This window comes from Actinia tenebrosa, unplaced genomic scaffold, assembly GCF_029948245.1.
Source record: "Actinia tenebrosa isolate PJP-AT-01 unplaced genomic scaffold, QUT_ActTen_1.0 PGA_scaffold11__36_contigs__length_13525064, whole genome shotgun sequence".
Lineage (NCBI taxonomy): Eukaryota > Metazoa > Cnidaria > Anthozoa > Actiniaria > Actiniidae > Actinia > Actinia tenebrosa.
Genome location: NW_028292571.1, coordinates 12,745,296 through 12,770,519, shown reverse-complemented (window position 1 = coordinate 12,770,519; position 25,224 = coordinate 12,745,296). Strand labels below are relative to the sequence as shown.

The window sequence follows — 25,224 nt, the reverse complement described above, 5'->3', positions numbered from 1 at the left end:
AAACCTCGCGCCTGGAATAAATAAGAATTTGAATTCCAGCCTTGAGTTTGATTAAAGAAAAATTTCAACGTAGAACCAGGTCTGAAGAACGCAACAATCTTTGGCAGCGAAACTTCATGAAACACTGCTTGAATCTTCTCGTTGCTTTTTCTATTTTTTCAATTGGTAAGTTTATATCATTAGACTTTATAAAGCATAGTTTATGTGTATATAATTTATAGTCCCTTGAGTCTATTTATCATTCGTAATGAGTATAAAATCCTTGAAGAATGAAGATTTTGGGATTTTTTCGACGGTTGAATTTGATTTGAAAATAATACATTCAAAAAACATCATATTCAGGTCTTTTTCATACTGAATTTCGGATTATTTTAGGTTTATGAGCACTGAAATGCCATTTAAAAGCGAACCTTTCATAAAGGATTTTTCCATTAAAAATACGAAGGCAATGAATGCTAAATTCTTCAAGGATGAGTGATTCAAAAATCCATTAAACGAGATTTACTTTCAATGAAATTCTATTGTTTTATATTGGCGAAAAAAGAAAGATTTTACATGCTCTACTAATTTTTTTTCTGACTAAGAACGACAGATAAATTTGTAATTTAAGAATAAACTAGTTTGATAATATGAAAATGTTTTGCTTTGACAATACGATACGTGAATGAAATATGAAATAACAAAATCAGAATTCACCTAATTAGTTCTATAAATTTCGACTTATGCGACTTTACTAATACATTATAAGCGCTGGAAATATATATACGCATATATATACAGTTTGCATTGGAATAATATTGAAAAACATTTATTCAGTTATAAATATGGGGGATAATTTAGCTCACTTCATTTGAAATCTTAATACTTTCCGATGGCTAAGATCTTGAAACCTAAGAAATATAAATGAACACAGCTGTGTTGTTTTTCTCTATGATATTTTCTCTATGGTTGAAGACAAGTTGTGAATGTATTTTATTAGAGAAGCGAATGGCTCTTAAATTGTATGCTAAATGTGTAAACAGAAAAGCCTTCGCGATATGGAAATTTTCCTCTGCACTTTTACTTATCATTTATGATAATAATAAATGAATTAGATTGCGAAAGAGAAATTGTGGTCTCCAGATGGCAAGCACTGGTGAATTGGAAGCTATTATTCGATATTTTGTTTGGTCGTTATAATGTTACCAATGAGTATTTTAATTTGAGGAAAAGATTAAAGAATTTATTCCTTTTTAAGTGAGACGTATAGATAGATAATAATGGTTTTTTTTCCTTCTGGACATGGATACTGATGAGGAAAGGAAAGGAAAGGAAAGGAAAGGAAAGGAAAGGAAAGGAAAGGAAAGGAAAGGAAAGGAAAGGAAAGGAAAGGAAAGGAAAGGAAAGGAAAGGAATTGTGGGTCATGTATTCCCGATATTATTAATCTTGGGCTCCCTGTGGCATTTAAAGAGGCTTGCTTTTTAGGTTCCCTGTGTTGAAAGCTATTTTTTTTACAGATGCTTTTATTTTATATTTTTAATTACTGATATTCTATTTTACACATTAATAATCGTATACCCTTTGGTATACGTCCAATGCTTCTGGATTTTAATATATTTTTATTATTTTTATTCGAGTCATTCAGTGACGGGGATACAAGAGAATAAGCCTTGGTTGCCCTGTGGTATGACTGAAATGCTTGGGTTCCCTATGTTAAAGGCTAGTTCTTAATATATTTTTATTTTAACCATTCAGCGACTGGGATTCAATGCTACGTACAAGAGAATAAGCCTTGGGTTACCTGTAATAAGGGACTAATGCTTGGGTTACCTGTGTTAAGCTAGTTTTTTAAAATATATTTTTATTTTAACCATTCAGCGACTGGGATTCGATGCTACATCTGCAGTGGAAAGGATTCCTACTGCAAAGAAAAACGCCAGACTATCAGCGACTGCTCTATTCGACACCGAATGGACACTTGCTTCAAAAGGATTCCTACCAACCACACGGGCGAAATGACCGTAACAAAACTTTGCCATATTAAATATGAGTGCTACAAAGAACAGAAAAAATGCGAGGCCTCGGGTAAATGTCGCGTTTTCTGCTGTTTTACGGACCTTTGTAATAGCAGCACTGTAATGGCTTCCCTGGAATTAAAATGGACAATCCTGTTTCTGATGTTTCTTGCTTTGATGTTCAGTTCTACATGGAGATGATATTTTTGTATTAAAAATGCAGAAAAAATCCAGGAAAAGTTGCACTTGATGCTGTTGTGCGCGCCTTTGTAAAAGAAGCATGTAATGGCTTCCCTGAAATGAAGATGGACGGTTCTGTTTCTGATGTTTCTTGCTTTGTTGATGTTCAGTTCTACACGGAGATGATGTTTTTGCATTAAAAATACAGAAAAAATCCAGGAATAGTTGCAGCTGACGCTGTTGTGCGCGCCTTTGGAAAAGTAGCACTGTAATGGCTTCCCTGAAATGAAGATGGACGGTTCTGTTTCTGATGTTTCTTGCTTTGTTGATGTTCAGTTCTACATGGAGATGATATTTCTATATTCATATATACATGCAGAAAAAATACAGACTTTTGGACCGCAAAAGCCGTTGCAGTTTCTGCTTATATTTTATGGAGCTTTTTAATAGTAGCACTATAATGGCTTTATGTGAATGGCTTCCCTGAAATTCAGATATATAACAGTGGTTCTATCTTTAGAGCAAAGCTGAGCTAGCTTTTACATGGAGATATTACTGGCATATTATAAAATGATCAATACAGAAAACATGCACTCAGGTCAATGTTGAATGCATTTCTTTGCTGTAAATAGACTTTCGTAAAATGAGTAACATTTCAATGGCTTCTGTGGAACTCAATCCGGACGATCCTATATTCGAATTTTCTGGTAAAGTTTTGTCCGGAATAATGTCAGGTTTATTTGAGGTGATACGATTAGCAGAAGTTAGTAATATGTGACCACTCACTTCCCCTCCCCCTCCCCCCCAAAAAAACAAACACAAACACAAACAAATTATTTATCTAACACTTCAATGACTTCCGAAATAAAAAGTGAAAGAAAAACTTAAATATGTAAAAAATAAGAGAAACGTAAAGTTTTATGTATTTATTCTATCTTATTTTAACCTTCTTATTTAAGTTTAACAAGTACTTTGATCTGAATTGCAATATTTAAGGATTCTGTCTTACTTTTTGAAATTATTAACTTAACTTCATCACGGAAACATTAAAAAAATTAATTCAATTAAATTGATATTATAACCTTTACAATTATTGAAAACAATTAAAAATATATCTATCGTTCCCCAGAATTACCTTTTTTAAAAACGTAATAAAAATATTAAAAGATACTCGTACTTTCGTAATTGACATCATTTGATTATGAGGCATAGTTACGTCAACTTCTTACGTAGTTTGTGACGTCATGTTCACGTCATGAACTGTGACATCATGTAGAAGCAAGTCCTGGCATGGCTATTTTAGCGAGAGCTTTGAAAGCCACCATAGTGTAGTGAGCATCGTTGCCTGCATTGTGTATGATACTCTCGTCGTAACTGTTGCCCGTCTCTTCGAGAATTTCCTTCAAGCTCCAGCAGATCACATTCGGGTTTTGTGATTGCAGCAGCGCTAAAGCCAAGGTCTGCGTATCGAACATCGTTTTCTTCGCCACGCTGATGTGATTGTCGGCCAAGTACTTATCACCATGGTAACCCGAGTGAGTCACCAGAGCATCTGAGCCTGCGATACCTCTGTAGAAATGCAACGGCTTCTTCCAGCGGCACATGCTTGGTTGCCCCAAACTTGAATTTCTTTTTGTTGTCAAAGCCTTCTCGGTTGTGGAGTTCTTCGTTGACGATAGCATGGTGATGCTCCGGGTTATCGCTCTCTTTTAAGGTGAATTTCACATATCCAATCTCTAAGATGGTTTTCTGGTCTTGGTCGTAGATTTCCACGTCATAGGAAATGAATTTCATGTTTGGGTTTTTGGATACCATTTGACAAAGATTGGCCTTGAGTTCTGAAGCGCTTTGGCGAGCCCTTTGGAAAGAAACAAAAAATAAATGATTGATAAGTATATATTATTACTATATATAACTATATATATTATATTTAATATATTCGAAGTTGATTAATAAACTGGGTGTTGCCGTGCATTGTGCGACTCTTATTTTTGATACATTTAGAAGATGGCGTCTTAAAACAGCCCTACGATGCACTGCAATCACAACTCGACCCAGTTTTTTCCTTAACCTCGGAATGGCTGATTTAACAGTTTTTAACAGACTTTAACAGTTGAGTCTGCGACATCTTGAAAGGTAGCCGTACTTTTGCATCGAAGCGAGACGAACGGTGAGCTTTGCAATAATAGAGACTTGTGAATAATTGTCCAAGGTGTTAAAAAAGGTCTCTCACCGCGATCATTGCAAGCTCGCCGTTCGTCCTCGCTTCAATGCAAAGGAATGGCTACCTTTCAAGATGGCGTAGGGAGCTGTGAAGGGGACTATCGTCAAAAATATTATAGCGTTATTGCCCAGACCCCACTCGGTCAACTCATTTGCCAGATTTGTACAGGGTTCAATGTTTCAATCAAGTTTCCCATGGTCTAAATAATTTTTGATTGAAGGTTCAACATTCCTGTTGCTCTTTTTGTCGTTCGCGCGGGTTCCCTGTGGTTTTAAACGCTTTGGGCTTCCTTTGTCAAAGGCCAGGTCTCTAAGCTAAATTCAAGATGGTGGACAACTTCTTCTCTGTAATACCTGCAAGTTATGTTTCATATTTTCGACATTTTAAAGCTTCAAATGGCGGAAAAATCACCAAAAAGAAATCTATGTTTACTTCTAAATAAGGTAAGCTTACCAAATATAATTTTTGGAGTTGATTGTAACAAGAACGATTATTTTATTTGGGCGGACTGAAAGTTGGTTCCGTGAAATTTCAACTTGGTGTTTCTATATTGTTAAGTTGTGCATTCCATACTTAACCATTGGTATTTGTGAATATTCTAACACTATAGAACTATATACTTACTGTGTAATAATATTGTACTACTATATATTGTAATCTCACTTTACTTTACCATCACTGATGATGACAGTCGAATCTGCCAAAACATGTTTGGTTCAAAACTGCCAAATTGTTTACTATCAATCACGTGACTTTTTGGAGTTGACTGGGGGGCAAACAAGCGGTTCACTGGGGGGCAACTAGCGGATGTTAAGTCAAAACATATCAAAATAAGTCCTCAAACTATTGTATTTGACTATTTCTACAACATGAAACCAGAAAACAAGAGATCAAAACAACCTCCAAAATTCTACAAGCCATTAAAAACACAGCTATTACCGGAAGTGACGTCTATTGATAGCAACCTATATCAAAAGTGTCGTTGTTTGCTTAAAGCTTTTAATTCTAACACTTATGAAAAAGGTCCTTGTTTTGGAGTATTGCATGATTCTGGAACAATAGGCACTTAAGTGTTTTACTCAAACTACTTCAGCTGTGCTGGGACGTGACATAAATCTTCGAGTGTTTATTAAGAAAAGCTATGATGTGTGAAAACTGCAGAAAAGTTAGAAAAAAATAAGAAAAAAAAGGTAACGATACTAGAACTGCTACTAGAATAGGTTTTTCATAGCTGTAATTATTAATATAATTATAATGATAGAGTGAAGTCATTAAACCCATGAAATAGATATTTGATTAATATACTTTAATAGACCTTAATTCCATTGTTTTCTTTTGTGTCTATTTGATTATTACACGTTGACTAGTATTTTTTATTTCACGGGTTAAATGCCTTCATTCTAATAATGATGCGATGACAATGATAGAAAGAAGAAGAAGAAGAAGAAGAAGACGAGGACTGACGAAAAAATTGTTTTCCCCGGCAATCGTAGGTGAAGAATATTCTAAGGAATATTCTAAGGATAAGGGTTCTAAAACTTAATGTAAATCTGAAAACCAAACCAAATCTAACTGAAACGTTTTGCGGGCAGAAAAAGTTGAAATTTGAAGAAATTACTTCGTATTTGCATATTTTTTATCAAGTAGAACTAACATAAGGATTTCACTGAGCTCAAAATAGGGTGAGTTTGCAAGAGTTCCGCCTTACTTCATCTGATTTTATAATTCGCATTCCAGTCAAGTATAACATCAAATATTATTTTCATACCTTCTGAAAACAGTCCTTTCATTTTCCTTCAAGTTTTTTAGCTCTTTCTCCAATTCTTCTTGAGATAAAAAACTCTTCCTTTCCTTCAAAACATTACCCTTTCCATCCGCGAAGATTTGACTTGGAATCTCTCTCAATTCTGTCCTTGTCTTGTGTTGAAGTCTTCCTTTCACTGCTTGATATTGTTCTTCATCCAGCATGAGCTGTGATGAGCCATCGTTGGTCTTAACGATGTAGAAGCAAAAGCTACCATGATGTAATAAGAAGTTCTTGAAATAATCTTCGCTCAAGAAACGTTGGGTCGATTTGCTCAATTGCTCACACCATATCTCCTTTAGCAGTTCGTATTTGTAGAAAAGACCTCTGTTGGTTTCCATTTTGAACAAACAGGAGTGCAACCACTAGAGCAATAAACATAAATATGTCATTCGTTGAAGTGGAACAATGCCGTTTCAAGAGAGATTTTCAACACGTCAATTAGCGTGTATATGACAATAATCACATATCATGCCTGATGACCTTGTTAAATTCTATATACATTTTTTCTTTCCAAAACGTATTGTTTTCTACAAAACTTGCTGTTTATTTTCTTGTTTAAAAAAATCATTATCTGTACACGTTTCTATCTGTCTTTCCTAGCTCATTTTATCCGACTTTATTTGCTTTAAATTTTTTTTCTTTTATCGATCGTTAGGCCTTTCAAAAAGTACTACTCGAAATGAATGAGAATGATTATAAACCTAAGATGCTTTGCTCCCTTCAAAATATTCATTCAGAACAAACGAACAGCAAATCTAAGACCAAAATGCCTCTTAAGTTTGGGAACTAATGAAGCGGAATTTATTATTCGGCTTTTGCGATTAGGTATTCAACTTAACTGACTAGACTAAAGAGCCTCAAAGTATGACACCGTGACACGGCAGCATATCTTATACTGACACTGCGTCAGTTCTCGAGTGAATGCTTTGAAGACCCAAGAGCAGAAGTGGTTACTGAAAATCCAGTCACGACACAGGGTGTATTTGAAGACAGAGCCGCACATCAATATCATCGATATTATAAAAACTGAAGAATACTAAAGTACGAGACGACTTTGTATGTCTGCTTCTATGTCTTATAAATTGAATACCTAGAACTCACTTAGATTCTATACGACGCCACTCACTCTCAGAGCTATTCTGAAAGTGAAGCTTATAGGAAAATACAAAAGAATTCTGATTCTTATGGAATTCCAGAGCTAATTATAAATTCCGCGAGCTGATTGGCTAGAAATGATGTGTTTAGAGCGGAATAGTTCCTTTTTCTCATTTGGTATATACCGCTGTGTTTGATGACTAAAGACTCATCTGTACAGGCTTAGTCTCGCTTAGCCTCGCTTTGCATAATTAAGTCAACTGTCTTGTAAAAAATGTGCAGCTCCAACAGCTACACAACTGGTCTAAAAAAGAGGCTGGTCGCTTAATAGAGGTTGGTCGCCTAATAGAGGTTGGTCTCTTAATAGAGGTTGGTCGCTTAATAGAGATTGGTTGCTTAATAGAGATTGGTTGCTTAATAGAGGTTGGTCGCTTAATAGAGGTTGGTCGCCTAATAGAGGCTGGTCTCTTAATAGAGGTTGTTGCCTATTTATAGAGGCTGGTCGCCTAATAGAGGTTGGTCGCTTAATAGAGATTGGTCGCTTAATAGAGGTTGGTCGCTTAATAGAGGTCGGTCTCTTAATAGAGGTTGTTGCCTATTTATAGAGGCTGGTCGCCTAATAGAGGTTGGTCGCTTAATAGAGGCTGGTCGCCTAATAGAGGTTGTTGCCTATTTATAGAGGCTGGTCGCCTAATAGAGGTTGGTCGCTTAATAAAGGTTAGTCTCTTAATAGAGGTTGGTCACTTAATAGAGGTTGGTCGCTTAATAGAGGTTGGTCTCTTAATAGAGGTTGGTCGCTTAATAGAGGTTGGTCGCTTAATAGAGGTTGGTCGCTTAATAGAGGTTGGTCGCTTAATAGAGGTTGGTCGTCTAATAGAGGTTGGTCTCTTAATAGAGGTTGGTCGCCTAATAGAGGTTGGTCGCTTAATAGAGGTTGGTCGCTTCATAGAGCTTGGTCGCTTAAGGTGTCAGGGTACCCCTAGCGACCATTGTGCATTCAACTCTTTATAGTACACTCAACAAAATTACTCGACTCTGATTGGTCGAGAGGAGTACAATTAAAGAACTTTCAAAACATTACTCGTGTCTATTAATTTTAAAATTGCACTCGAGATCGTGCGATTTCCTATACTAATAGTACAAAACCTTTTAATGGAAACCTCAACAAAGTATTCATTTTCTGAAAGCTGAATAAATGTAGAAACTATTCCTTATTTCCTTTTTGTAAAATATATTTATCCTTTTAAGTTAGAGCGAATTATTCAAATTTTCACCGTGGCATCTTCGCGGAGTTCGATGACAGCCGGTAATGATCGAAAACCAATGCTTATTACCTTTACGAGATAACAAGACATCACTTGTCAAAACTGTGTCTCCGATTTTTGATTAGTTGCCCCGTTGCTTTTTTATACGCTCTTAAAGTTATGACGCCGCTATATCAGCTGTATCCGAGTCAAAATCCACGATAATTTGGAAATAAGCAAAAATTCAAAAATCGGAGACACACTTTTGAATTTCAGTTAAATTGGTCAAATTCCCTTTGACATCGGTCTCAAAATGTACGGGTAACTGAACGCATAATCACTTCCAAGAAAAGCGCAAAAATGTTTCTGACTGAGCGGAAGCGCCTTTGTTGTATGGGGCGCCGTTTGTGTCAATAATACTTACGTGTTTTATATATACTTAATGTCGTATTATATTAAACTTTCAACACCAAATATAATATATCATGTGTTTTATAAAACTTCCGAAGTGAAACATATAACTTCTTCAGCAAAATATATAACTTCCTATCCTTTATAAAACTTCGCTACTCATGTAAAACTTCCAAAGGAAAATATAAAACTTCACGTTTTTTATAAAACTTCTTGTTGACGACAACTCTATTGGCCAGCGGTTTCCTTATTTCGTTCCCAGGTTATGCTCTTTCAAACACGATAAAATGGCGGCTGCTCTTGTGGACGTTTTGACCGATCTCCAGATTTTTTTGAATGGCCTGCCTGCTATATACTGTGAACTTCAAGGAAACTTAGATTGTAACGAGAAGGGCAAATTTCAAACGATGTTGAGACTCGCAGAAGAACAGGTTGTTATTCTTTTTTGGTATTTATCGCTTATCGAAATTAACCAAGAACCGACCTCACAAGCATGTGAAATTGGAAATGCCCTTTCACAATTGATGGAAATATATCAGTGTTTCTCCGACAAGTACTTTGACCTTTTAAAATGTGAGAGTACAACAGTGTCGATGTCTGCAGTTGCCTCTAGTGAGAAAGCTACTAGTGGAAGGCCAAGATTTATTGTGGATATAGAGAGAAATGGGATTTTCATGGACAAAAATTAGTTCTTTATTAGGAGTATCGAGGAGTACTATCATTAGACGGAGGAGGGAGTTTGGGTTGGATGAAACCCCTGCATTCAGTGATATGACTGATCAAGAGCTGGATGCTATGGTAGATTCAATTCTAAATGTTTGCCCAAATTCAGGTGAGGTAATGGTCCGAGGAGCCTTACTTGGAAGGGGTGTAAAAGTACAGAGACGACGCTTAAGGGAGTCACTTACTAGAGTTGATCCAATAGGAAGAGAGATGAGACGGCACTACACAATTAAGAGACGGGTTTACAATGTTCCTGCTCCTAATGCATTATGGTGAGTAAAAAACCCTTTTCTCCCATGAAAGTACTATTCTCTGTCTTAACTTATGTCTGTTGTCTCTAGGCACATAGATGGAAATCATAAGTTGATTAGATGGCGATTAGTCATTCATGGAGCAATAGATGGCTATTCCAGAGCAATAACATTTTTAAGATGCTCTTCCAACAATGAGGCAATGACAGTCCTACGACTGTTTATTGAATCGATAGAAAAGTTCGGTTGTCCTGAGCGAATACGCAGTGATTATGGAACAGAGAACATTGGTGTTGCTCGATTTATGCTAGAGGAAAAGGGCCCATCGTGCAACCCTTTTATCACAGGGAGGTCTGTACATAATCAACGCATTGAACGGCTTTGGCGAGATCTCAGGCAGTGTGTTATAGGCTATTACAGGGATCTCTTCTATTATATGGAATCAGAAAACATGCTTGATCCCTCAAATGAGCTACATTTGTTTGGAATTCATTATGTTTTCCTTCCACGATTAAACAGATCTATTGATGAATTTATTATGCAATGGAACAATCATCCTTTGTCTTCAGTGCACTCAAACACCCCTTTGCAATTGTGGATGAATGGGGTTCATCACATGTGCAACTCTACTCAGGATGTTATTCAAAGCTATGGAATTGATTATGATGCACCCTTACCACAGATTCAAACAAGCAACACTGTTGAAATCCCACAGTCTTCAGTGAGCCTAGAAGAAGGTGATGAGGCAATTTTGCAGCTACTTATTAACCCTCTAAGTGATGATGGTAATCATGGTATTGAACATTATAATCAAACCATGACTTTGCTAAGGCAATTTATTGGCAATTCTTAATGTGCATTTAAGCAATTTAAAACTATTTAAAGTGTATATTATCCTTGTTTTCAGTTTTGACATTCATATCAGTATGCTTGCAGCTATTGAATGCATTTAAAGCCAGAGTCATTCAGAGAGTGGCTACAGCATGATGATACAAATCGTAATTTATCCATTTGGCATGTATCCTATGCTGCACAATGTAGTAATTTCCTGGTATGAGAGTAAGAGTCTATGATCTAAAGATAATAGGTAGTTTATTGCCTATATTCGTACCTATAAAAACATATGAAGAATAAATTTAAATATTTCAGAACCAAATGCTGATAACACATTAAGTTTAGCTGGTACCTCAATATTTATTTCTTACTTATTACATAACGTGGTACCATAACATTGATATGTAAATTATTTTATACTCTGTAAATCTAAAAGTCAAACAAGTGCACAGACCAGTGCACTTCATTTTTTATTCCTACCAGCTAAGCCACTAAACAGCAACAGTTTAATAATTCATTACTTTTTTGATAGATTAAGTGTTCTAAATAATGAAAACAATGAACCAGTTTCAAATTATAAGTCAAAAACCACTGTGTTCCCTGATTACAGACTATTAACTCAGGCTTAGTCTTAGCTTGGTGTCAGAATGTTCGTAATCACCTATGCTAATGTAAAAAAGTCACAACCTCAACAATACGAAGACTTGCACTCACTTTTGTTGAAATGCATGGAATTGAAAACTAAGCAACAGAATTACTGGTGTACTCAAACACAGCATCATATCTATGCATCATGTATTCAGCCAATTGTTAAAATCTGAGAGAAAGAATCATCAAAACCTTAAACTATACTCCACTGTGTTAGTTGAAGACACAAACTCAGACATTTCCAAATCCAAAACATTCTTTGAGCATGGATACCCCACATGATACCATATCATCAAATGATTTTATGTGTATTGGAAGCCTGAGTTCCAGTGCACATGTTGAGGCTGTTGGGCAACATTTACATCCTGACTCACATCCATGAACAAAAGTGATGGCAATTTTCTTTGAAAACCCTAGGGGAGGTACTTGTGTACAGCCAGTGATGAATTTTAGAACATCTGCAAGAGATATCTCATATTTTGACATGCCTGTTGGTAACAAGATAAAGATTATTAGAAATTTGTGTTGGTTAATATAAATATCAGATATAGGCTAGCATGGCTCTACTTCAAACAACAATAACAAAAAAAAATTACAGGTATCTCCAAGATGGCCAATATGGCTATAAGCTTGGCATTAAATTGAAATTCCAAGAATACAACTGAATGAAGATATTGCTATAGAGAAATATGTACTATTCTTTCCATGCAATAGAAATGCATTAATCATAAGCAATTTTTTTACAGTTACTTGTATATTGTATATAATTAGTTTAAATATATTATTATGTAAGCGATCTACATTGAATTTGTTACATAAGATATGTATGTTTTATCTTATTAAGAATAAAGACATTTATTATCCTTAAGACATTTTATTATTATTAAATCCCACCTGAAAATATATATTTTTAAATCTCTTGACTTATAACTACTAAGCTCATATAGCTCATTGATTTTTCTGCTCAATAAGATTCACATATTTGATCCAAACCATTTTCCATAAAAATGTATTTTTAAATCCATTTTTTATTTCATGACAAATTGTAGCCCATTTTGGTATTAAGAATTATGCACCCCAGCTTATTTTTTCACAAAGTGAATATTGAAATATCTATTTATTGAAGTGCCAAGTTTTTGTTTCTCACCTTCATACTCTACCATACAAATAAAGTCTGCAAACGCCTTGTAGGTAATAATTTCATCTTCCTTCAACTTCTGAGGGAGAGAAAAATTAATAGACCAAAGGGCCCGCAAGGATGCATTTGTTAGCTCTTCGAAGTTGTCAAAGGTGAAGACCTTTCTCATTTCCTCTTTATTCTTCGTAATCTCATCCAGTACCCCATACAACTCTAATCCTTTGGCCATCTGATTAAGCATCGGAATTTTTGGCTCTACATACACCTTGACATACACAGATCTAAAGAATAAAATTAATTAGTAAGTGTAAAAATATCTTGACATTGCAGTCAGTCATGTTTTTTAATTTTTTTCAAGTCTCTCCAATCAGTTGTTTTGAGGTATATGCAAGGAATAACTTTACAGGCAAAGGTACTTGAAAGAGTACCTTTTCAGGCAAAAGTTATATATAGTAAAGGGGTATCTTTTTACAGAAATTTGGTATGTAAAAGGGTAAGGATCAAGAGTCCAGATGAAGCATCCCCATACAAAAACAGTTTAAAGACACCCCCAGGGTTTACACACACCAATATGTCAAAGAGAAAACACCAAGAAATTATATAGATTCGCATATTTCATAATGAAAATATTTGGGTACCTTAGAATTTTGTCTTTGTTTTTAATCTTCTCTCTTTGAGGAACTCCTTGATATCCAACTTCATTTAAAATATCCATTGAATCATCTTCTGTCAATACCTCCTGCAGATCTTTTTCTGTTTCAACTGCCATTATCTAGATAAAGCAATGAAAATATCTTTTTCACTTTTTTGTTCTTGAACAAGAATCTCTCATTCCAACTGAAGTGTGGGAGACGCATTTCCATCAAAACATTGATGAATCAACAGATCATCTTAAATTCTATAATAACCAATTTTATTAATCTCCTCACTTTGTTTCTTTTGTGCAAGTCTCAATCTTAGCCAGTTTTCCAAATTTATATATTTTCTCACCACACATCTTGAAAGAGCTACTTTTGAGATTACCTTGGAAATAGGTAAAGACAAGTCCAAATTTACTAAATCAATATTGCAATACAAGAAAAATAGTGGTTCTTTTTTGCAGGTTTTTACTGTATTTCTCAGAAATTTTAGATTCAGTTGTACCACCCTTTATTAATTAATCAGTTATAATTACCTTTTCTGCAACCCTTTTGAATTTGCTATCTTTGATATTCTCAATTTGGGCTGGCACACCATCAAGGCCTGAGGACAAGTAGTCATACACCCAAGAGGCAAGAAAATTTGGTGCAGGCCCACCTTGAGCGAGGGACATGGCCATCAGCTCTCCTGCAACTTTAAAGCTGCCTTCTGTTAAGGCCACAGTACTTTCCAATGGAACAAATCCATCTTTGTCATCTTGGATAAAGAGACGTCTTTTCACATGTTCAAAAATTTCTAAAAAGAAAAGATTATTACATTAGAAAATTATATATTTTTTTACTCTAAGTATTGCAAACTATTCTGTACCTGTGAAAAATTCTCTTCTTGGTCCCCCATCATCGACAGCAGCTTCACCAATGAAAACTACAGACAAGCGGTTTTCTGCTTTGATCCATGGCCTCTTTCTTCCCTCTAAATAGTCATCAAATATGAATTTTCTTTGTACATCAATGTGTGATGACTTCGCAGAAACTCGCCCTTTAATTTTTTCTATTATGTATTTGAGCTCAGACTTCTCTTCTTCACGTTCTTGAGCCATGTGGTCAACATCTTGTGCTGGATTATCTTGATTATCTTCCACTTCCATAGTCAACATCAGGTTACTATAAGCCAGCTCTGAAGCCCTGGCAACTCTCTCACAGCAGATATCGGCATGCTCTTCTATTAAGCTTAAAGGAAATGAAGTGTGGCAAGTGGGGCACATGACAGAGGAGGTGGTTGGTGAACCAGTTTCATGACCGGCTGCTGAAGTATGGGCAATTGCAGGTGTAGGGTATGCATCCACATCAATGGTCGGTATCTGACTGGTAGAAGCAGAAGAGGTAAGGGTAGATGCCGATATCTGACTGGTAGAAGCAGAAGAGGTAAGGGCAGGTGCCGGTATCTGACTGGTAGATGCAGAAGAGCGATGGGTAGGTGCCGGTATCTGACTGGTAGATGCAGAAGAGGTAAGGGTAGGTGCCGGTATCTGACTGGTAGATGCAGAAAAGCGATGGGATTGCTCTGAAGCAACAGAAATTATAGCAGAGGCAGATTTTGACTTACTTGGCTTGCTTCCAAAAGTTGGCTTTAATAATTCTTCATCATCGGTTACTTCGGTACATTCATTCTCAGTATCTTCTTCATTTTCTTCAGGCACCCAACCAAAATCTTGTTCAATGCTCTCCCAGCTTCGAATGTAGATCGGGCCCTGTCCAGCAATATGCTTCAGCATCTTGGCATCCCACTGACGATTGATTTTGGGTTGGACTATCTTATTTCCCACAACCCTCACGAACTGGAACTTGTGTCCGTTTACTGACTGGAGTTTGTCTGCAAACAAACCTTCAAGCAATGAGCGGATTTCGTTCTCATTCATTTCTGACGGAATTTCCACGGCGCTCGCAACTAGCTCTCTCAAATACAGTTCTTCCCTTAACGGTCCTCGAGGAACATTGTTCATTCGTGGATCAGGCAATAATATAACATCTCTTATTACTGGCTTTGATGGCTTACTTGGTCGGCTGTAAGGTTTTTTTTTAGCACGTGGATTAAACGCCGTACTTGTTTTCACTCTTGACTCCTGGAACGATGATGGCAATGGTGTAGACCTTCTTATGCTAGGAAACAGCCGCTGCAAATTATTTTCAGGCACTTCTTGACTACTCGATTGACTTTCACTGTCTTGTTTTGAGCTCTTGTTGATAAGCTCTGCCAATCGTTTAAGTATCGATTCTTGTTTTTCATCCGCCATGACTACTTACAACCAGAATTATAAAGGAGTGCTAGTATCGAATTACGCGTTCACGTGGCGCCCCAGCAACAACCGCTGGCCAATAGAGTTGTCGTCAACAAGAAGTTTTATAAAAAACGTGAAGTTTTATATTTTCCTTTGGAAGTTTTACATGAGTAGCGAAGTTTTATAAAGGATAGGAAGTTATATATTTTGCTGAAGAAGTTATATGTTTCACTTCGGAAGTTTTATAAAACACATGATATATTATATTTGGTGTTGAAAGTTTAATATAATACGACATTAAGTATATATAAAACACGTAAGTATTATTGACACAAACGGCACCCCATATTGTTGTCACAAACCGTATTTTTTTATTACTCGCTATTAAAATCACTATCGAATTTTTTTGGAAGAAAATCGAAGAATATTATATATTTTTTATCGCAAAATGTAAAAATGTAAAAATCGATACTTTTGAGCAATTTTGGGGTACCCTGATACCTTAACAGAGGTTGTTTGCTTAACACATGTTTTACGACTGGTTAATTATTCACTTTACTGCATCTTATTGATGCCTGGCAGCTGTCAAAGTTGTTTATATTCAAAGTAAGATTTTAGATATATTTCTTGGAAAGTGGTTGAGTGAAATTTTCGCCATTAATATGATGCTGACTGAAAATGTCTTTATTTTATTTGCCAAGGGAAAGACAAAACATTCAACAACCATTTTTGAAATAGCTGTATATAGTACTTAGATAAGGGAATGAACCCACACGGGAAAGAGTAGCCTGCGTCACATCCGGAATTTTCTTCGTAAATACCGTCTGACGGTATTTACGAAGAAAATTCCGGATGTGACGCAGGCTAAGGAAAGAGTGGCAGTAGTCGAAATGAATTCATGAACAACAACCGTTACAGAAAATATTTGGGTATCCGAGCAACATCACGAAGGTGAAAAAATACTTATGTATTCACAGACAGACCTCGTTGTCTGGCTCAAGTTTATTTGAACTGCAACTGAAATAAGAGAATCCTAGATTTCTTGGAAATCAGTTGAGTGAAATTATCGGAAATAATATCCGCTTGTCTATTTTACTTTCAACATGGCCTCGTACTTTGAAGAAGAAGACCTTTACTATAAATACGAAGTTCTCGAGAAAGTCTGGTCTGGACATCTATGGTATAAACACAGGGCAAGACATGCCACAGGAATAAAAAATAAGCCCCAAACTCCCGAGGCACATGAAGAAAATAAAAGCCAAGGGCGCATGCGCAGATGGTTCACGGTTGCTTGTTGACACTGCAACTACAGGTATTGTTTTTATTTCACTGAACCATTGAAAGGGAGGTTCTAGCTACAGATTTCTTGGAAATTAAAGCAGTTGTATTGAATTTCTCTGAAATTGATGCGACATGGCCTCGTACTTTGAAGAAGAAGACCTTTACTATAAATACGAAGTTCTCGAGAAAGTCTGGCCTGGAAATCTGTGGTATAACCACAGAGCAAGGCACGGCAGAGCTAAGGACTATTTTCGCAACTTCGCGAGGAATCATCCTGGATTTGAAATGACAATAGTACGAATTCATGACGGGACAAGACATCCTACAGTGACAACCAAGCAATATAGGATGATGAAGAGAGAACTGGAAGAAAAGACAGGCATTAAACTTCCCGAGATTGACCGTCCAACTAATGTGAAAGATCCCAATAATGTCATCGTTGAGCGGAGATGTTATTCCAACCAGAATCAAATGGATACGCATTTACGAGAAATGATGAAAGAAAGAGATGAGATAAAAGAAAGGCAAGTACTGCAAAAAAAGTTGAAAATGCTATATCGTAAACTAATTTTGACAATACATTTTAGATTTTTTTTGCGCAATGGTATATTATCGTCACTATTTAATACCCAAAATTTCGAATCTATTATTTAAGATTTTTGTCCAGACAAATTTAGACTATAATAAATCACTTTTCTCAAGTACAATGACCGGGAGAACTTAGGTAGAAAATTAAGATTAATTGATAATGATAATAATTAACTATTAAGAGAAGAACTATCTGAAAAAAATAAACACTATCTTTAAGGTTGCCCCAAGTGGTTTCGTTCTCAAAGCATTACATTTGCATAGAGATTCAGTTTCGAGTGCCAACTTGGATCAGAAAATTTAAACGAGTTGTTTTTTAAAAGAGTTAAAACATATGCCCGTATTGTAAGTATTGTCATTTTGATGTTAAAATGCCTATGACCCCTAACTCAATGTTTTCAGCATTGATTCTACATGAAGTTAAAAGTTAAATAGTAAAATATTTTTATATGATTTGAGTGATGCATCTTGGAGATATCAAGGTTTATACTTCCAGTATGCTAATGAGTGTGACGTCATAGTAGGCATATGGGTTTATTTGTCATCATTTTTAAATCAAGACACTGATTACTATGAGAAAACAAATTTGGAATAACCTTTCTATAAACCCTGAGTAAGATACTTATGTTTTGTACAGGATATTTTACTACCCCAGTAAATGTTTCGCATATTTAATGATGCCTCCTATGACATCACATAGGGGTTTAGGAGAGCTTTCTATTTCTGATTCGTCTTTGTCACCACCACCGCAATACAATTCTATTTCTTCATTCAAGGGCTCGCCAAGATGCCGCTGAACACACAAGGAAGCTTCGCCAGGCATTGACCAGGAATAAAGAAATGAAGTTCTTGTGTTTTGACCTCGAAGTCTACGACAGAGATTGGAATACAATGTTAGAGATTGGATACGTAAAGTTTACCTTGAAGGAAGGCGACCGGCCCGAGTATTTTCACGCTGTCGTCAATGACAAAATCCGCAACAGAAAAGGCTTTGATAACAAAGAGAAATTCAAGTTTGGCACGACAGTGCGCATGCCCTTGAAAGATGCCGGTGAAGAGCTGAAGAGAGCAATCGCGGGCTCAGATGCACTTGTAACCCACTCTGGGCATAACGACGAGAGGTATTTAGCTGAAAATGGCATTGTGATCGAAAACAAACCCTTGTTTGATACTCAGGTATTGGGTTTGAATCTTCTTCCAACGGGGCCGAAAAAACCGACAACCTGGAGTTTGAAGAGGATTCTAGAAGAGACGCACATCTTGCACGATGAGAGCATTCTCCACAATGCAGGCAACGATGCTCACTACACTATGATGGCTTTCAAAGCACTCGTCAAGCGAGCCATGCCTTCCACTCGCTTCTAAATGACGTCATAACTCATGTATTATCAACTTGTTTTGATGATTATAGCACAATACCAGTGACTGAGACCGAATTCTAAGTCACGCGACTGTGACGTCATACATGGTTTTAGCTTGTTTTTTGATAATTGTAGCACAAAAATTAGCCCTGGACTCTACTTTTTTTTTTAATTTCCTTAAAAAATGTAATAAATAATCTTTTGTTAAAGTTTGAAAAACGTAATTACAGTAGAGACCGTTGTGAAATACCTAGAGGTTGGTTTAAATAGATAACCACTATTAAAATAGAGGGTGATTATAGCTTCATAAAAGGAAAGAAAAAAAGACTAAATGTATTAAAGTATTTCCAAATACTTGATGATGTCACTTGAATTGATGACGTCATCCGCATCAACTCATTATTCATAGTACTCATATATCGGCATCTCTTCTCTTTGCTTTAAGTCTACTAGCTACTAAAATATAGAGTTATGACATTTTTCGGACGACAAAAATTGGTTGAAAATAGCTTTGTTTGTAGAAAATATAATGACCTCCTAATGACGTCATCTTGCGTCAGATATCACGTGTCACCACTGTTACGAACCCAAAAATTAAAGTCGCAACTATTAGAGTTTTTTTCTTTCCTTTTTTTTAAAAAAGAATCACCTGTGTATTTATACTAAGACTCGAAGACTCGCGTCTCGGTAAATATTCCCCGATATTCACTTCGCTTTCGGCGAATAATTGTCAAAAAATCTTTATCGATATCTTTTATTTACTCAGTATTAACGTAACTTTTGTAGAACACCGTGGAAAATTCCCACGGGTTTGAAATATTTTAAGGTAGATCTGAGACGTGTAAAGAACTGAGATGAAGTAGATGAAGCGCTGACGAGTAATAAAAACGGTTCACCCGGTACCTAATGTTGTAATGTTATACCTTGATACCAAAATAAGCCCCAAACCCCCCAGGCGCATGAAGGAAATAAAAGCTAAGGGCGCATGCGCAGATGGTTCACGGTTGCTTGTTGACCCTGAAACTACCAGTGTTGTTTTTATTTCACTGAACAATTGAAAGGAAGGTTCTAGCTACAGATTTCTTGGAAATTAAAGCAGTTGTTTTGAAATTCTTTAAAATTGAATCTACCTTATTACTTGATCAATTTTCTTGTGACATGGCCTCGTACTTTGAAGAAGAAGACCTTTACTATAAATACGAAGTTCTCGAGAAAGTCTGGCCTGGAAATCTGTGGTATAACCACAGAGCAAGGCACGGCAGAGCTAAGGACTATTTTCGCAACTTCGCGAGGAATCATCCTGGATTTGAAATGACAATAGTACGAATTTATGACGGGACAAGACATCCTACAGTGACAACCAAGCAATATAGGATGATGAAGAGAGAATTGGAAGAAAAGACAGGCATTAAACTTCCCGAGATTGACCGTCCAACTAATGTGAAAGATCCCACGAATGTCGTTATTCCAACCAGGATCAAATGGATGCGCATTTCCGAGAAATTATCAACGAGAGGAATGAAATAAATGCAAAGTAAGTAATGAACCTAGATTATTTATAAAAGTCTTTTGAACCAAATACTTTAACACTTTTTTGGAGGTACTAATATTTTTTATTTTAACCCCCAATTGAATGTACTAGTGTAAAATGTCATCTGTGCTAAAATCAGACCAAAACTAGTTCTGACAGGTAGATTTTTTTCAAAAGAAACTTCTTTTAAATACAATAATAAGAAAAAAATTAAAATTTTGAAGACAAGATTTGGCTATTGGGACAAGTCAAAACGCGTTTTCCCATCCTTGACCACGCAGCGTAAAAATCGATTCCAAGAACGATTTCAGTTCGTATAACGATTAAATCAGTTCTTAAAGTGTCTTGAAGACTTTTACTCTTTTTTGGGGGGATGACAATCATTATTCTTACTTTCCCCCGAAATATTGAATGCTCTCGAGTTAAAAACATTCTCTAAAATTAGACTGAATAAACTAGTTTCAGACAAAAGTTAATGATGAATCTATTTCCTTCAATAGAAAACTCTGTTTTAAATACAATAATAAGAAAAAAATAGTCTTAAAACAGCAAATAGTGACTGAAAACTATTAAGATGAGATTTGTAGTTAAACGATGACTAATCTTGAGGTATCCCGAAAATTGGACATGCCGAAACGCGTTTTGCCATCCTTGACCACGCCAGCGTGAAACCTATATTCCAAGAACGATCTCAGTTCGTAAAACAATCAACCTATACTTTCATCTTCATTTTTTCCAAGGGCTCGCCAAGATGCCGCTGAACACACAAGGAAGCTTCGCCAGGCATTGACCAAGAATAAAGAAATGAAGTTCTTGTGTTTTGACCTCGAAGTCTACGACAGAGATTGGAATACAATGTTAGAGATTGGATACGTAGAGTTCACCTTGAAGGAAGGCGACCGGCCCGAGTATTTTCACGCTGTCGTCAATGACGAAATCCACAACAGACAAGGCTTTGACAACAAAGAGAAATTCAAATTTGGCACGACAGTGCGCATGCCCCTGAAAGATGCCGGTGAAGAGCTGAAGAGAGCAATCGCGGGCTCAGATGCACTTGTAACTCACTCTGGGCATAACGACGAGAGGTATTTAGCTGAAAATGGCATTGTGATCGAAAACAAACCCATGTTTGATACTCAGGTATTGGGTTTGGGTGTTCTTCCAACGGGGCCGAAAAAGCCAAAGAGCTGGAGTTTGAAGAGGATTCTGGAAGAGACATGCATCATGCACGATGAAAGCATTCTCCACAATGCAGGCAACGATGCTCACTACACTATGATGGCTTTCAAAGCACTCGTCAAGCGAGCCATGCCTTCCACTCGCTTCTAAATGACCTCATAGTTCATGACGCAATAGATGACGCCACTTACTATTGATCAAATGAATGACACCATTATTTACGTTTCAAATAACATCACTATAATTGCTCACACTAGTTTTTAGCTAGTTATCTCTTCTTTTAATTCATCACACTTAATTACGTCACCATACTCTATGACGTATGGTATGATGTAACATAGTTAACAATGTTTCACGTGACGCTCCTAAGTCCCTGTTTACATTAGGTAAGTTATTGCTAGGTATTCGCTTTCTCCATGTTAACGGACCCTGGATGATGTCATTATGACGTGTCATATGACGTCATGTAAAAGGACCCTGGATGATGTCATAATGACGTGTCATATGACGTCAATGTAAACGGACCCTGGATGATGTGATTATGACGTGTCATATGACGTCAATTTAGGCTGATGGCGTAGTTGATTAATGGTTTTTTAATCTTAATTTTTGGTTTATTTTTATTTTTTGTAGAAAAAATCTTTATAAAAGGTATAAAGTACGCACGTTTAAGTAAATGCGTTTCTTTAAACATAGTTGCTTTTTGTGCCATGCATGCTTTGTAAACTGATTCTATTCTAAATCCTGATTGGATTTCCTATTTTACTGAAGGGATTGCTTCAGACGTTTATCAAAAAAAAGTAATAATACTCAAGGGAATGACATCATGTAGAAAGACATCATCATTTAGCACAAAATCAAATAAACGCAAGACATGGTCGTCATGTTGGTCCTGTCATAACACTCAAGAGAAACGAAAGAAAAACTTTTTTTTTATTCAACTGCCTTGAATTTTTTAGGTGTTAACGAACAAGGTGCATTGTGGTCTAGCTTGGGTACAAACGTTTTTTGTTTATCATTCGTTATAGAGGCTTTGAACCATCACGTGATGGCAGCCATGACAGGAGGCAGGAACAATTGAATCTGGTCTAATCGATCTGATTTACATGAGAAAGAATTAAGTTTCCCAGGGGAAAAAGACTCTATTGTTGTGCCTCCTGTCATGGCTGCCATCACGTGATGGTGCAAAGCCTCTATATGGTGTTGTTTGTACTCAAGTTAGACCACAATGCATCATGTTTATAGCGAACCTCGAAAAAAAATACATAGCGATAAGTATAGGTAAGTTTGTTCAAGCCAATGTCATTCATGTGTTTATTTTAGCTGATAGAAATATATTACTTTGTATACCACTCAGAACATACTTTCCGGGATCCCTGTGGCTCGGTTAGTTGTGACAAAAAAAGTAATAGTCTATTTGCCTATCGTCTCTTATTACTGGGATACTTGTGGTATACCAGCTGTAAAATGCCTTTGTTTTTTTTCTCTCCACGACAGAATGGCAAAGTTGCGCAATAGTTACCCAGGGGTCTTCAGGAACTTACCCAAGAGACCTTTGCGGGTATCTGCTATAGGGTTACCGTCTATGGTCCAATCAATTATCAAGTACCAGATGTCAATCAATGTCACTATAATGTCAAGTGAATATGAGAGGGCGGAGCTAGCAGATCACGTGGCACAGGTTTACGTCTACGCATGCTCTATTTCGTTGACCGCCGTAATTCAAGACAGTCGAACTAGAAATATTAATTTATCAATTTCGTAAACAAGGATTTCAAGCCGAAAAGATAGCGGGATGATTTCGAAGCGATTATTTCTAAGAATTTTCAATGAACTTCATGGGAAAAAGCTTGTTTTGGTTTATCTATTCATGATTTATCTACCCCGAACACTATTTTCTGCACGAACAAGCGAAGATCGATGAGGAGAACAGGGTTTCAAGAGTCAGAATTACGCGATAAGCGATAGTAAACGAATATTTCATTCAGTATGACTCGTTATTCTCTTGAACTTGACAATATAGTCTTATATATAGCCTACTTTTATGTATTTATATGAATTGTTTTGGCTTCAAAGTCTACTCACAAAGGAACATAAGGTACATAGCAATATTCATTTTAAGATTCTATTTAATTTAAGAAGCAAGATAAATAATTTCCTAAGCACATTCCAGGGTTTGATCTTTGCCGTTCGAAGAGTTACGATCTCCTTTAATTTTTCTTCAAAAAAACATGGCGATTCATTAAAAAAATGTCGATAAATTATAGAATGTAAATCAATTATGAGAGAGGTTTTGAGCAAATATTAGCCTGTATTTACGTTCTAAATGAAGCATTTTGATTTTAAAGCGAGCCGTGCGAATGTGCATGCTTTTGAGACGTTGTTGCACAACAAGCTAATTACGTATGCCAAAATCCGGATCCCGCAACTGGAATTGCAGTTCCAGATTGAGTTTGATGAGTATGGCAATAAACGCTCTGCCTGCAAACGGTTTTTTTAAAACACTGTCGTTCGAAATTTTTCAATTTATTTTTACTTCTCCTTTAGATTCTTATACCCCATTCACACCTAAACGTGTTTAGTTAAACTATGTTTTCATTAGGAAACAAGCCTATATCGCTTCGAAAGCGATGATGTTTCGGCCCGTTATCTATGTATTGTGTGGCATTGCTGAATAAAGAATTTTGGTCTTGCTGTGGTAAATGATTGGGTCTCGTGTATTTTGAAAATGGCAGACAAGAGCGATCTCGCGGAACACTTTCACGTTACAAAGTCTTACGCAAATTTCGATGGAAACATTTGTTATAAAATTCTCTTGGACGAAACACATCGTAATTAAGTTTTTTGAAGATTTTAGTGGTTGTTGCTTTGAAACATCGTAGTGTTTTGGGAGAAATCAGGGCAACGTACATACATATAACGTCTCGCCGAACAAATGAGAGATCCGACAATAGATATAAACAATGATCGAGTATCGCAGAGAGCAGAGTACAAAGTGCAAAATATTTTGGCACATGAGCATTACTGTACGCGCTATGTTGAATGTAGGATACTTTTTAAACCTTCATTCTGCTCTTTGGCATTTATGGTAAAAGTATTTAGCTCATATCGTAGCTTGAAGAAAATGCGAAAGTCTCAATTCGAACGAAAAGATACAAGGCTTGTCTTTGACCAGTGCGCCGTCACTTTTCAATAACTTACCTACTTGGCGACTTGGACCTAGATACTGACTTAGGAATAAAATACGCATTGTCGTAGGGTTAATCAATAATATATTTTTTTCCAAAAAATGGCGTCATGCGAAATAGCATAATATAGTTTACACAACTACCTCAGAGAAGATTCACCGCAACTCTCCGAAATACTCCGCATGGTGAAATGTTTTACATTTTCCCATTGCTTATGATGGAAACGGCATATGATTGGATTAGGTGCAAAACTCTGACAGCTAAATGACACGCACGGAGACTATTATGGGCCGGCAAACCGAATGTAGTGACTGTTTCGGCTTGAGGGCCGAAACAAAAAATTGAGAAACTAGAAGCGTACAATATAATGAAACTTTCTAAAATATTGTCAGAGCAAGACAAAGGATAGTTTACATGCATTATTTCACCAAATATTGTGCAGTGTTCGTAGATAGTTTTTCAAACCTGTTTAGTTAAACCACTTTTAAACATGTTTAAGCCTTGGTGTGAATGGGGTATTAGAGACTCTGATACTAGTAAACCGTCCCAACCAGGGTCTGGTTTATCATTACTTTGAGATGTCATGAAATACTTTATCAGTAGTTTTGGAAGCTCAACCAACTAAATCC

General features: G+C 36.4%; 4 protein-coding genes and 1 long non-coding RNA gene across 6 annotated transcripts; 3 read left to right on the top strand and 2 right to left on the bottom strand.

Annotated features, from left to right (window-relative positions):
* Positions 1-3,086: 3,086 nt before the first annotated feature.
* Positions 3,087-6,629, bottom strand: LOC116288183 (uncharacterized). Its single transcript, XM_031694936.2, has 2 exons — positions 6,168-6,629; positions 3,087-4,033 (listed from the first exon to the last, which is right to left on the bottom strand). The coding sequence occupies exons 1-2, from the start codon at positions 6,542-6,544 to the stop codon at positions 3,694-3,696; spliced, it is 717 nt and encodes a 238-aa protein (XP_031550796.1). The 5' UTR covers positions 6,545-6,629; the 3' UTR covers positions 3,087-3,693.
* LOC148912611 (uncharacterized) lies at positions 5,423-24,110 on the top strand. Its single transcript, XR_016119275.1, has 2 exons — positions 5,423-5,589; positions 22,905-24,110. It is a non-coding gene; the product is annotated as an uncharacterized LOC148912611 (long non-coding RNA).
* LOC148912612 (uncharacterized) lies at positions 9,143-12,237 on the top strand. Its single transcript, XM_089027648.1, has 2 exons — positions 9,143-9,951; positions 10,021-12,237. The coding sequence occupies exons 1-2, from the start codon at positions 9,620-9,622 to the stop codon at positions 10,781-10,783; spliced, it is 1,095 nt and encodes a 364-aa protein (XP_088883774.1). The 5' UTR covers positions 9,143-9,619; the 3' UTR covers positions 10,784-12,237.
* On the bottom strand, positions 11,105-15,494 carry LOC116300489 (uncharacterized). The gene is made up of 5 exons (XM_031709365.2): positions 14,057-15,494; positions 13,725-13,984; positions 13,189-13,322; positions 12,560-12,831; positions 11,105-11,900 (listed from the first exon to the last, which is right to left on the bottom strand). The coding sequence occupies exons 1-5, from the start codon at positions 15,480-15,482 to the stop codon at positions 11,644-11,646; spliced, it is 2,349 nt and encodes a 782-aa protein (XP_031565225.2). The 5' UTR covers positions 15,483-15,494; the 3' UTR covers positions 11,105-11,643.
* On the top strand, positions 16,427-22,287 carry LOC116306411 (uncharacterized). 2 transcript variants are annotated; one of them, XM_089027332.1, is made up of 3 exons: positions 16,770-17,198; positions 20,158-20,231; positions 20,969-22,287. In XM_089027332.1, the coding sequence occupies exons 1-3, from the start codon at positions 16,881-16,883 to the stop codon at positions 21,555-21,557; spliced, it is 981 nt and encodes a 326-aa protein (XP_088883458.1). In that variant the 5' UTR covers positions 16,770-16,880; the 3' UTR covers positions 21,558-22,287. The 2 variants fall into 2 exon arrangements, with proteins under 2 accessions (XP_088883459.1, XP_088883458.1); XM_089027333.1 differs by lacking the exons at positions 20,158-20,231; positions 20,969-22,287 and adding an exon at positions 18,113-19,599 and having other exon boundaries at positions 16,427-17,272.
* Positions 24,111-25,224: the final 1,114 nt, after the last annotated feature.

What these genes read in the sequence shown, in the direction of transcription:
- LOC116300489 (XM_031709365.2), bottom strand. Translation starts at nt 15,482, where the DNA reads ATGGCGGATGAAAAACAAGAATCGATACTTAAACGATTGGCAGAGCTT. An exon ending in TCAAAAGGGTTGCAGAAAAG is followed by an intron (nt 13,323 to 13,724) that starts GTAATTATAACT and finishes TGCTTTATCTAG; the next exon opens with ATAATGGCAGTTGAAACAGA. An exon ending in TTGTATGGTAGAGTATGAAG is followed by an intron (nt 11,901 to 12,559) that starts GTGAGAAACAAA and finishes TGTTACCAACAG; the next exon opens with GCATGTCAAAATATGAGATA.
- LOC148912612 (XM_089027648.1), top strand. Translation starts at nt 9,620, where the DNA reads ATGGGATTTTCATGGACAAAAATTAGTTCTTTATTAGGAGTATCGAGG. An exon ending in CCTGCTCCTAATGCATTATG is followed by an intron (nt 9,952 to 10,020) that starts GTGAGTAAAAAA and finishes TGTTGTCTCTAG; the next exon opens with GCACATAGATGGAAATCATA.
- LOC116306411 (XM_089027332.1), top strand. Translation starts at nt 16,881, where the DNA reads ATGGCCTCGTACTTTGAAGAAGAAGACCTTTACTATAAATACGAAGTT. An exon ending in ATGTCATCGTTGAGCGGAGA is followed by an intron (nt 17,199 to 20,157) that starts TGTTATTCCAAC and finishes TCCCACGAATGT; the next exon opens with CGTTATTCCAACCAGGATCA. An exon ending in AGGAATGAAATAAATGCAAA is followed by an intron (nt 20,232 to 20,968) that starts GTAAGTAATGAA and finishes ATTTTTTCCAAG; the next exon opens with GGCTCGCCAAGATGCCGCTG.
- LOC116288183 (XM_031694936.2), bottom strand. Translation starts at nt 6,544, where the DNA reads ATGGAAACCAACAGAGGTCTTTTCTACAAATACGAACTGCTAAAGGAG. An exon ending in GAAAGGACTGTTTTCAGAAG is followed by an intron (nt 4,034 to 6,167) that starts GTATGAAAATAA and finishes TTCTTTCCAAAG; the next exon opens with GGCTCGCCAAAGCGCTTCAG.